General features: G+C 41.9%; 1 protein-coding gene across 2 annotated transcripts in view; it reads left to right on the top strand.

The window, feature by feature from the left end:
• CYYR1 (cysteine and tyrosine rich 1) overlaps positions 1-10,076 on the top strand; it is a 58,880-nt gene extending 48,804 nt beyond the window's left edge. For both annotated transcript variants that reach the window (XM_033084993.2, XM_033085000.1), the window contains exons 3-4: positions 3,471-3,628; positions 7,859-10,076. In XM_033084993.2, coding sequence (XP_032940884.2) covers positions 3,471-3,628; positions 7,859-7,992 — 292 coding nt within the window. In that variant the 3' untranslated portion in view covers positions 7,993-10,076. The remainder of the gene's footprint in view (positions 1-3,470; positions 3,629-7,858) is intronic.
• Positions 10,077-12,967: the final 2,891 nt, after the last annotated feature.

Here is a 12,967-nt window from a genome sequence, read left to right as displayed (position 1 = left end):
CATCCTTGGAGGTGTTCAAGGCCAATTTGGATGGGCTTGGAGCTACCTGGTCTAGTATTGCAGGCAGGTTGGAACTAGATTGTCTTTGAGGTCCCTTCCAACCTAAATCATTGTGTGACTATATGATTCTTTTATAATTTAGCTGGGAAACTCTTTGCCACCTGAGGCTGTGGGTGCTAAAATTTACCTGAGCTTAAGTCAAGGCTGGACAGGTTTGCAGAAAAGAAATCCATCAAGTGATACAGTAAAAATTAACCAACTTGTCTGGGCCAGAAATGTTAAGCTGGGAATAGATTTATATTCTTTCAAGTGGGATGTTGCTAAAAACAGGAGGAAAGCTGCTTCTTTAAATACCTGATTTTTATCTTGACAGTGTCTCTTGACATTTCCACAGCTTTAAAATTACTTTTCCCCTCTCAGTCTTTACTTTTCCATGCATTATTATGTGGCAGTCCTCTTCTCTTCATTGGCTTTGTTTCTGTGGAGGACTTTGGTTTCATTCAAACTGTTTCATTTCAAAATTTTTCCTTTTTTTTCAAACTTCCTAGCTGCTCTGTGACTCTGTTGGGTAGTTTCTAAGTCTTTTGCTTTACAGTGCCTCTTAGACACTCTCCCTTGAACAGATCTAAAACCCACTATATCCCTCTGTGTCTCTCTACAGAAGTCTAAAATATCAATGAAAGAAAGAAGGACAAAGCAAGAGAGCTTTAATAATAAGGCATGTTTGCTTATAGGATATTTATTTTCAAAAATTCCGTAACAGGGCAAAGAGATACCTTACCATTTCAGAAAAAGATGCATGCTTATTTTTCTTCATATATTCTAGTCACAGGCTTTCCACAAAAAGCACAAGCATTTCTTTTTGTGCTGTGTGCCCAGAAAAGCTGCTACGTGACCATTGTCTTGCCAGGATTTGATGCTGAGAAGGTCCAGCCTGCTAAGTGGAGGCAATGTGCTCCTGGTTTCACTGGGCCATGGGGAGGGGCTTTAAGGGCAGGTCTCTGAGTGTAGGGGTTACTGCTGGCCAAATGCCAGTGCACCCACTAGAAATTATTAGCTCATTTCCTGCTGTGAGATGAGGATTAGGAGGAAGAGGGCAAAACAGGCTCCAAAACTTTGAAGGGTATAAAGAACAACAGAGGGGCTTTCTACAGCTGTGTCTTGCCCATGAAGAGTGCAACCCATTTCTCAGCACAGATGGAGTATGGAATCTGGCTGAACACTTCTGGAGCAAATGGGATGCCTTTGCCTTCAAAAATGGTGGAGGCAAACTATTTCAACTGCGTTATACAATGGCTTTATTAATCCAGGAATTTTAATTTAGCACTGGGACGGTAATGTGTGCTTTGTGTTAAATGCTCCTGTGAATTTTAAGGATGGAGGTTGATTTTTCCTCAAGTTGGAAGCACAAGAAACTCTTGTGGTTTCTGGGATTTGAGCAGCTCATCCAGGCAGAGTGTACCAGGGATGCAGGAGCATCAGTGGACCATGAACAAAGCAATGCAGGACTGGAGGCCAGTGGTCAGCAGTGACTGGTTCTGCTCATGGGAATCCAGCTGAGAGGGGGATTATTTCTGCATAAGGGAGTTCCCTGCAGCTCTGATGCAGTGCTTACAGTGCTTCATCCACTAAGTGACTGCAGCAAAAACAGTAGCAAATCACTCGTTTGTAAAAGGGATTTTTTAATTGTGATGTTATTAGAGAATCTTCTGGAATGAAGAGAGTATAGTTTTAAAGTGTTCTCTGAATCAAACAGCTGTCTCTTATGAGTTTCTCTTAAGGTAGTGATAACATTGGTCATGTCTTCCAAGAACATCTTCAAAAGGAAAAGACTTCTTTTTTCTTAGGTAGTTGTGTTTCTGAGTTACTCCTGGTGGTTAACACAAAGCTCTTGATCTCATCAGTGTTTTGAGCTACTGGTTTTACAGCCAGGTGCTTGATGGCATGAGTTAGGCTTTTCTTAATTAGATCTTCATATATTCTGCAAAATATTAATGGATTTGTTCTCCCTGCACACTCTTCATTCATTGCTACAGAACAGCAGAAAACAATTTAGCTCTCTGGCAGTGTATTTATTACACCACCATATGGTCTCTGTTTACTTATGCTGTACAATTAAGTGATTGTACTGCAAATCATGACCAAGTTCCTGAATAGCTGGGACCTAAAAACAAGCTTTTAAATTCACATTTAGGTTCTTATTTAGGAACATTTTCAAGTATTGAGTCCATTCTGACTCTTGCTGAGATTTTTGAGGCAAGCAGACTATCAGCATTTTGGAAATCAGGCCTCTGATCCTTCCCATTCTTTTATGGAGAATATCAGCTATGGCTTAGACTCCTCTTAATATTTGTGGTATTGCAGTGTCTGTTGTATTCTCCATGTTGCAATAATTCCTAATGAGGCTTATTCATGCTGACAAGCTATCCATTTGGATTGATTAAAATATCCAGTAGAAAGGTTGCCAGCAAGGTTGCAATTTGAAGTCTTTGCAGAAAGATGAAGAGATGCACAGAGTAAGAATATTTCTGTTGAGTCACTGGGCTTTTTTCATGAAAGGGTAGGCTATAAATACCATCTTTCACATAACATATGCTTAACTGCCTGTAGCTGACAACAAACCTGAGGGAAGTAGGGTTCATCAAAAAGGCTGATTTTGCTCTCAGGATTATTGGAAGCTCTTCAGTGTCTCTTAGTGAGTTTTTTTGAGGTTTTTCAAGGTTTTTTCTCCAATGTGTGAGTGCAATAAGGCTTTTTTTATTTTCTCTATATTAAAATGTCAAGGAATGTCTGATTCATTATTTCAGGAGCCGAGTTAAATTCCTTCCTCTGGACCATTTTAAAATAAATTGTTTAAGCCTCAAATACATGTGCTGGCTGAAGCAGCAGATGTGTGGAAGGGTGGGTGTTGCTTTGCTTTATGCCACTCATCCTTGAGAAGAGGGTGCTGTCCTTAATCTGTGGCCTCACAAGCACAGCAGAAGGACTTCTTGACCTAGAATAAAACAATGACAATATTCTGTGGAAGTACATCGTGCACATGGATGCTTCTGAAATATATTGCTGGGGATAACTTAAGCTTATTTTTAAAAGAAAATCATATCAATGCCTTTCAGAGGAAAAAAAAAGATCCTATGTGGTGCAGGAAAAGGGAAGGAATTATTCCTCATAATGTTTAAAAGTAGATAAATTCAGATGGCCCTGGAATGGGAGGATTTAATATATGGTAAATCAGCAGAGTGATCTGGCACAATTGCAAAGGTGACTTTGAAAGAATTTCTTGTTTTCATTTCAGATGTCTTTCTTTTTTTTTTTTTTTCAATTCACATGCCTTGATGGATCAAAATTTGAGGTATTTTCAGTAATTAAAATGCATTTTTTCTCACATAGGGGCTGTTCTTGAGAAAATAATTTTGCTTTGTAAACCTTATTTGTCTGAGCCTGACTGCATGTTTCCCTTCCCCTTGCAGAGGCACAGCCATAGCTGGAATTGTTTTTGGCATAGTGTTTATGATGGGAGTGGTTGCTGGGATTGCCATCTGTATCTGCATGTGCATGAAGAGCAACCGTGGCACTCGAGTAGGGGTCATCCGAACGACGCACATCAACACCATCAACACGTTCCCAGGTAAGGGAGCCATGTGACAGCCCTGCAAGAGGGCCTGTGGTCATGGCAGGAGGGTTATCCTCGGGTAGTTACAGCTCCACAGTGTCATGATCCCATTGTTAAAGTTCTTAGAAATACCTCTGCCCGAATTTAGATGCAAACAAGGCCATATGCCAGTGACAGTGGTATGGCTTTTGTTTGATATCTTGAGAGAAAGAAAGAAATAGAAAATAGATGGGGGAACAGAAAGGTGGGTGACAGAGACAGAATAAGGAAAATATCACCACTCTGTGGATCCCAACAATGTTCTGTTGATCCTCTCCAGCTGGTGTCCTTGGTGGTGAGGGTCCCCCCAGAAAGCACAGAATCTGATGGGTTAATATAGCTCAGGCTGGGCAGGAAAACCCAGGCACCTCCCTGGGGCAGGGGCAGTTTGCCATTGTCTGTTACAGCAGACTCTGGGTTTGTTGCATCACATGCAGTCCTGTGGTGCAAGGCTTCAGGGATGACTGTGCAGGGTCTTTGATGGGTTATGATGCTCCCTCAGCTGCCTCTCACAGGAATATCCCATGGATGTGGCCTCTGGTGATGGGGGTTTCACAGCTGGGCTGGTGTAAGGGAGGATGGGTGTTCACTGCCTCTGACCAGAGGTTACACCAAAAGCCTCCTCCCTCTCCTCGTTTTGGGGGGAGTCTGTGTAAGTCTCACCTCTGTGGGTCTCCCCCACCCCAAACTCAACCAGGGAAGAATCTCTGCTGGGTTTGGCTTTGTTGTGGATGCATTCCTCTCCCTCAACCTTGTATGTTTTTTCCTGGGTCGGAGATGATTGAACAATGGCATCTTATCTAGGTGGTTTAACTTACAGTCCAAATTTCCAGTCAGGTATCTTCAGGGAGGCTTCTTTATACAGTTTTTGTTATAATGGGCAAAACTCTTTTATATTAGTGTCTGAGGCATGAACTATTTCAGTCTCTGATAAACATTAGACTGGTATGATAAAGGAATACATAAAAAGTGTTGCATAGCTTGCCTGTAAGTATACATAATGCACCACAGGTTTGCTGCAACCTTTGCAACAGGAGGCAATAGAAAAGCAGGCCATCTCTAAGAGTGGGATGACAAGACTTCATGCATGGAACACCTCTGCATTTTATTACAATGAACTCCAAAAGTTATCCCAAGGAATTGCTCCTGCATTTGTAATTAACAATATCATTGAATTATACAAACACCATTGTGCTGCATCCAGGGTCTGCTTTTCTCTTCAACAAAGTGGCCACTTCCACATGGTAGATGTGGAATTGAGGCAAATGTGCCTTGCAGACCCCAGCTGGCCTGGTGCCACCTGCTCTGGTGCTCCTAGAGTGGTGCAAGTTGACAAGTGTGGTGCAGTGGGTGGCTCTGCACCAAGCTGGCTCATACACAGTCCCATGTACCAGCTCACACTCACTTTGGACACAACTGCACTGCCCCAGAGGCACAAGGGGTCCCTACTGTCCCCAGGGATGCTGCAGACCCTGTGACACCTCTGGCTTAGACCCTGTGCCTCCCTGCTGCTGCCTGCACCTGGAAAAAATCACATCTAAACAATTTTATCTCACAGACAAGCCTGCATTGAGCACATCCAACAGTCAGTTAACTTTGACCAGGGCACAAACAGGTACCTCAGCACCATGTCCCCACCTGGGACTGGGGGATTAGAGCTAGATGATCTCTAAGGTCCTCTCCAACCCAAGGCATTCTAAGATTTTATAACCATTGTCCAAATTTGTATTCCAAGTTCCACTTCAGGCATGGTGCCAGGTGGATGCAGAGATTGAGCACTGCATCCTAGCCAGCAGTCTCTCCTGGGACAGGCAGTACAGAACGCCCTGCAGAGATGCCCATGTGCTTTTGTAGATGTCACCTGGGATCCTGCAGCACCCAGCAGTGCTTGTGAGCCCTGGGAAAAACCAGCCAGCTCAGGTTGCAGTAGACTCCACATCACCACTCAAAGCCTTTGCACTGTGCTCCACAGACCTTATTCCCAGGTGCTCCCCGCTCTGTGATATGCCTGGCCCCTGTTATATTGGACAATGCAAAGGAGCTGGCTGCACATGAACAAGGACAAATACAGAAAACAGAACACTAAGGAAGCACAACTGATCTATTGCCAGAGAGCTTCTGGCACGGGGACATGGTTTGTCCTGTACAGTGCAGCACTGCCCTGAGCAAGGACTTGATACGCTCCTGCAGGCACCATGAGCCACCCATCTGTGAAGTGTGTCGCCTGGCAGATCTCCTTAGCCTGCTCAGCAGCTGAATAAACCCTCCCAGGCAGAGCTGCCCTGCCAGACACTGCACACTGAGCTGTCCTGCCTTTCTCAGCAGGAGCTGTGCTGTTCCCCTCCAGACTGAGAAGAGCCTCCTGCTGCAGTCACATTCCCCATTTGCTGTGCCTCAATTCCACATCCACCATGTGGAAGTGGCCACATTGTTGAAAAGAAAAGCAGACCCTGGATGCAGCACAATGGTGTTTGTACAATTCAGTGGCATTGTTAATTACAAATGCAGGAGCAATTCCTTGGGATAACTTTGGGAGTTCATTGTAATAAAATGCAGAGGTGTTCCATGCATGAAGTCTTGTCATCCCACTCTTAGAGATGGCCTGCTTTTCTATTCCCTCCTGTTGCAAAGGTTGCAGCAAACCTCAGGTGCATTAAGTATACCTATAGGGAAGTTATGCAATACTTTTTATGTATTCCTTTATCATACCAGTCCTAATGTCTGTTCTCTCCCTCATACCATTACGTTCCAGTTAGACTGAAAACATCTGTAATCATCCATATCATTTCAACATTGTTTTGCATACAGAGATGAGTATGAAAGCAAATGGCAATATTCTCAACCATGAATTCCTGAAGAGCTACTTCAAAAATGAATAGTTGCTGCAAGCTGTAAAAACAAGAGCAAAATGAAAACTCCAGGGCTGTAACCTTTTCCTCACAAACTGCTCCTGCAATGACTCACCCTCATCTCAATCTCTAGGCAGTTTGACTCTACACCTCTTAGCCCTAGTGCAAACATCAGTTTGAGCAGCTCTTCCTCTCAGCAGCAGCTGCAGGTTTTGGAGGATGGGGCAGCTTGGAAATGTTTTCTGTGTTCCCTGCTGTCATGAACACTTTTGAAATAATGACTGACCTGGTTTGGCTGCATGGCCTGTGGCCAGCACTGCCCCTGCCATTGCCTGTTTTGGACAGGAACAGCAGGTGTGAGGATGCTTTTCCTCCTGCCTCAGCCACAGCAGCAGCCCAGTGTTCAAGACAGCAGGGCATGCTTTTCATGGCACTCTGGGATCTGAGTCTCTTCCCCCCATCACAAACATCCTGGGTTTCTCTTTCCACTCTATGCTAGTACTATTTCATTGCCAGTCTGCCTGAGACATCTACAGAGGACACAGGAGAGGATCTGTGGTGATATAAATGGAGACATGAGCAGACTCTGCACCTTAAAATTTGTAGAGACTACTCTAACTAGATGTTGATACAGAACCTTTAGTTCTTACCATGCCATCATTTTACAGCATTCATTATCTTTTTAGTCAGTGAATGAATCCCTTTTTCTTTAAAGTTATTAGAAGTAATTGAGAAAAAGTTTTCAGCTACTTCTGAATGTTTTTGTCATCTCCTAAATACCTAACCTAGTTTAGGGATGCTGGGCTGTCCTCAGATGTCCCCATTGGTGTGAACAGGGTGAAAACTTTGTTCTTCCTCAGCCCAAGCTATGCTGTCTGGCGCTTGCCCTGGGAGGTGTGGTGCTACTGTGTTTGCCATGGTGTGGCACATCACACACCCGGAGATCCAGAGGTCTGTGGAGATCAAGAACCCTGACAGCCATCATTTTGACATGACATAAATCCCTGTTGCTGCTGAAGGAGGTGGAAGGGAATGGATCTGATAAACTCAGCCTTTCTCCCATGAAAATGTTTAGCTCTGTCACATTTGCCTGGTATCATCTCCCATACAGGCACTCAAATACTTACCAGCACAGTCTGTTGGTAGGCACAGAGCTAAGGAGTGAAGGAAAGGGCAATAAACAATGACTCATACTGATATAAATTGACTGTATAATGGCAGCCTGAAAAAAAATGAATGCATTGCCAGCAGGTTTTATATCAGTTGCATGCAAGTCTGGATATCAGCAAGAAAATACTTGAAGGCTGCATGTGAAAAACAGTTTCTTAACTCTGTGTTCTTTTTTCTCCCATTTCAGTGGCTCCACCAGCATACAGTTATGAATATGGAATGGAATACCCAGCTGACCTACCTCCACCTTATACTCCAACCCCACAGACTGTAATACAGTATCCCCCACCCCCTCCATACCCTGGATATTCAGGGAAATAATTAACTTGGCTTTACATGGACACAGCCAGCACTGTTGGGACAATGCTATTGGCTCAGGGACAAACAGGATTGGGTTTTCCGTAACAAGGTGGCCAGGTGTTGAAATAAACTAGAAAGACTGCCAAGGCTCAGGATGAATAAAAATACTGTCCACTCCAGACATCATGTTTCATGATTAAACAGCATGTGACCAAAGAAACAGTTCCTGTAAGTTAGTGTCTGATAAGTGCTCAACACCAGTTCTTGCTTCACCTGCAGCACATGGGAGTGGGGCTTTTCCCATGAAGAAATGTGCAAGTGGTTCAGCAAAGTGTTTCAAAAGCACAAGAGGCAGGTGCTGGGGCTTATTCTGGGGGAAAGTGTCACCTCTTGTCTTGAAATAACCACTATGCCTTTCCTTGAAATGAGGGGAATAAGCAAGAACAAGGACTATTGAAGCTTTTTTCCATTTCTACTTCCAGCTGATAATACCCAATGATCACTGTGCATATTGATCTGACAAGTGTATTACAAGGAAAAGTGCTGTTAGAGTTTTTTGGTAATTAAAAAATGATGGGTATTATTTTTGGCCAAGTGCAGATTTTTTAAGTGCCTCTTTTTAAGCAGTTTGTGACTAGTTTATGAACTGAAATGTTAACATAAGGAGAATTTTTGTATGTGAAATATACTAATTTATAACCGATTTACCTTTACCTGGACTTAAAAGATCTATACATTGGAAATATGTTAAAATGCCTTTTATATCAGCAAATGATATTTTGATTTTAGTATAAAAATACTGAATCAGCAAAGCCCAGAAATGGAAGGAAAAAAATGCAAAACAAATATTAAAACATCCCAGATTTGATTTCAGTACAATTGCATAAAGCCAGGGTTTCTAAATCATATTATGTACCAGTAATGAGGATATTCAGCAAAGAGATGAGGGTAGACACTGTGAGCATATGATTACTTTTGAATGTGTTTTGGGCATTTTATAACTGTAGGTCATCAAGTAACACTTTTGTCATTTGTCAGGCACATTGTTCAAACTTACTTATTCTCTACTATATGCAGTCCAGATCTTTATGATTTAAAATGTTCCATGTACTTATGAAGGTAACTGTAATTCTGCAGGAGCTATTTGACTTCAGAATAGGATATTCCATTGCCTAAAGCATCATCCTTCAGCATTAAGGCTATTATTTTTCTCAGGTTTGTAGGCAAACCACAAAGAGTGGGTCTCTTCAAGAATTTAAAACTGCTGAATGCTCCTAGTTTGAGTTGGATGTCTAAGCAGTTTGAGAATGCTACAGTTATGGCATCAACTGCAGGTTACTGCTGGTTCACTGAGATCAGAATGCATTTAAATGTTTTCCAGTGCAGCCTTTCTCTTCTTTTCAAGTGTATCCATGTAGTAACAAATAAAAAAGCAGCTTGCAAAAAGGAAATACTGTATGCCAGTGAAATCAACCTCTCACAATCTCCCAAGTCTGCTGTTTTTGGTATTCAGTCCTGATTCAGGGAAGAATTGAAACAACATCTAACTGAGCATAAAATTTATTCAGAGGCATTTCTTGGAATAAGACCTTACTGACTGTTCTTGCTCAGATTTTTCAGTTATGTTTGTCCTTTCCAGGCTGACTAAACTTACGCTCTTGAAACTCCACTTAAAAGTGCAGATGGCCTCAGTCCCTGCCATGTAAGTCAAGAAGATGTGTTGTGCCATTGGCCACACTGAGTCCAGAAGCTACCAAGGGTCTTGTCACCTAGTCAGAGGAAAACTGGACTGATTCTCAGGTGTTTGGTTGCTGCTGGTTCCTTGGAGTCTTCTCCGAGAAAGGAGAGTTACCTTCTCATTTCTGTTCTGCTATTCAGAGGTGACAAGTCCTGAACTGGCCTGTCCTTGCAATTTCTTCTGCTCTGGGCATGTCCTGTGACATTTCAACTGTTACCCTGATCCCAGTGGAATTCCTCCCATGAAGAGCAACCCTCTGTGTGTGGTGTTTTGGCAGTTCCTACTCAAAACCATGTGTTGGAGTGTTGATGTGTCTGCCAACATGGTGACCAGCATGAAGAACAGAATAAACACAGCTTTTCCTGCAGAGAACCCTCCTCCTACTGCATCATTCTATGCCTCATATCTAGTACCTCAGCACTTTCTAGTTGATCACACTGGATAATATTTTGGTGCCAAAAAGTTACCTGTATGTCACTTTCCCATTCCTGTATTTAATTTCTTTGTGCTGAACATGGAGACATACAAATCAAAGATCATTTTGTATTTGAGTAATCCAGCCCTCTGAAAAATACAGAGAAAGAAAACTATTCTAGAGATCATAAATCTTCCCTTAGAGAAAGTATTTCTCTACCTGTGACATTTGTTAGGAAGTTAGGAAATATATTTCTTGCATAAAAAGGAATTTAAAAGACTAAAAGTCTTTGATCACAGAGTTTTCTATTTTTCAGCTTTGTGATTGCTTGTTTCTTCTGATGATGTTGCATAAAGGACATAGTGACCAAAGTACCTACAAGGTTTACATGACTTCTTCCAGGGAAAATTGTGGAAATGGGAAGCTGAGAATTTAGTAGCGATTGAGAGCTATTTGTTTGCTATTAAAAAAGCAGTGGGAATGTTCATTTTTGTGTGTTAGTTAATGTTCTGCAGATCCAAATATACTGGGGCACACCAGACAGTGATTTGAATCTCAAAGGACAACACATCTCTTTTCCTTGCTAAGGGCATAAAACATAAAGGTATTGCTCTTTCAGCAAACCAGACAAAACTAGTAGAGAGTAGCCTAAAATATGTGAAGATTGCATTGAAAATAAGTAAAACTGAGAGAAATGGAGAGCAAGGTGGGGTCCGAGAGATTTATAAAACCAAAAGAAACAAAAACAACAAAAAAGTTGCTGTGAAACAAATTAAAGCATTTGACAATGGTAAAGTTCTATTATTTGAGTTTAGTTGAAAAAATTAAAGTGTTCTGGAAGGAAAAAAATTTAATTATCTGAAAGGAACTACAAGAAGACTGGAGTAGCACTTGTATTTACAAGAGCATGTAGGGGAAAAGAGGCATGGTTTCAGAGGGTAGAGTTAGATCAGATATTAGGGAGAAATTCTTCCCTGTGGGGATGGTCAGACACTGGCACAGAAGGTGTGGATGCCCCATCCCTGGAAGTATCCAAGGCCAGGTTGGACAGGGCTTTGAGCAACCTGGGCAAGTGGAAGGTGTCTCTGTCCATGGCAGCAGGATAGAACAGGACGATTTCTAAAGTCCCTTCCAACCCAAATCACTCTATGGTGCCATGATTCTTTGTGTGCAATGAACATCTTTGTATTGAAAGTTCCTACAGTGCAAGTATTGCTGGCCAGTGGTCTTTTATTCTGTTTCACATGAATAGCTTGCAGGTGAGTGCATTAGAGTTTTTACTTAGTCACACTGATTTTTTCAGTCTCATTGTACTGTAAAATAAGGGAAAAAAATAAAACAAATCTGAAAAAACTTATAGCTGAGAAAGGTCAGCAGATCCTTTGCTTCTCTCACTTGGCAGTGGATATTAGCACAAATTTGGTTGGTAAATGTAGAAATGCCCTGGGCAGTTCATGGACTTAGACCAAATGCTGCTGTTTTCTTGTGTCTCAGGTTGCCCTGCCTTTGATTCATGATTTCTAGACTGCACTGGGGAAGAAGAGAGCAAAGATTTCCATGTGAGCAGTATAGGCCCCAGTCCTGTGAGCCTTTCTCCTTAGTTTCCTAGTTTAGCACATTAGTTGTCTGCCTGGCTGCAGGATTTCTGTTCGGGTTTGGAAGCAGCAGGAGTTGTGGGTGCATACAAGGGCAGGTGCTGGCACATGCTTTGATGCCAGTCCTGTTTTGTGGGGGGAAAAAAATCTGTGTGATGTCTTATTTATTCATGTATGAGGTATATTTCAAGCCATAATGCATTTCACAAACTTGATTTAATCTGGCATTTCTTCAACTTTCCCCCACCCCCAAGAAAGAGCTACTTCAAAACCAGTTCTCTCTCAGACAGCCTACTGTTTCTGGGATGTACACAAAACAGCAGGAGATGCCTGGTTAAAGAGCTGATGACCCATTTGGAAGACTTAAAAATTAGGAAATTATCAGTTGGAGCAGTTAAAAGGCCAAGGCAAAACCAGAGGAAGTTAATGTGGTAGGCTGCCTAAATTACATAGGGTGATGAAAGGAGCATTAATGTTATTATGAACTGTTTTTAATTCATGAAAAAGGTAAAAATCTGCTTTTTTAATGTTGGTAACTTTGAAATATGCAGTTTTACCATCACAGTACAGTAGATTGGATTTTCAGTAGTGCCAAAATGAAAATATTAGTTTACTCCACAGAGCACCTGGATCAATATTAACAGTGCTCTTGATATAGCAGAAATAGTCTTTCAATATAAATTAAATGGTCTCAAAATCATTTGTGAAATCACTGTGATATTTTATTGGATATAAGGGGATAGCTCTTAAAGCACTGATGGCTGTCTATTAGAATAGTAAACGTTTGGCATTTCCTATATTCACTTTCATACTGGTGTTACGAACTAGTTTAACACAGAAGACCAAAGGAAACTAAGCCTCTGTGAATAAAACTGATTGAACCCAGAAAGGTACAAAATATACTCCAAAAACATGAATAAAACCAAATTAGTTGCTTCCAAAAAACTTGGTATATTTTATTTAATAGTAAAAGAGGTGAAGAGAAAGAAAAATTAAAAAAGAAAAGAGGTGTGTGCGGGCAGGGAAACAGGGAGAGAGTGACAGAGAAGAAACAGATCACCCTTCTGAGGGTCCCAGCGATGTCTCATTGCTTCCATCTGCTCTTAGTGGTGAGGGTCTCTCGCTGCCAAAAAATTTAGAATCCCATGGACTGATACACAGGTGGCTCCCTTGATGGGGTAGGTTTGAATCTGTCCCTTGCAAGAGTCTGGATCTGTTGCATCATGTTACAGTGCTCTGGTGTAGGGT

The sequence above is a fragment of the Catharus ustulatus genome, chromosome 2 (genome assembly GCF_009819885.2).
Source record: "Catharus ustulatus isolate bCatUst1 chromosome 2, bCatUst1.pri.v2, whole genome shotgun sequence".
Classification (NCBI taxonomy): domain Eukaryota; kingdom Metazoa; phylum Chordata; class Aves; order Passeriformes; family Turdidae; genus Catharus; species Catharus ustulatus.
This window is presented reverse-complemented; position numbering and strand designations above follow the sequence as displayed.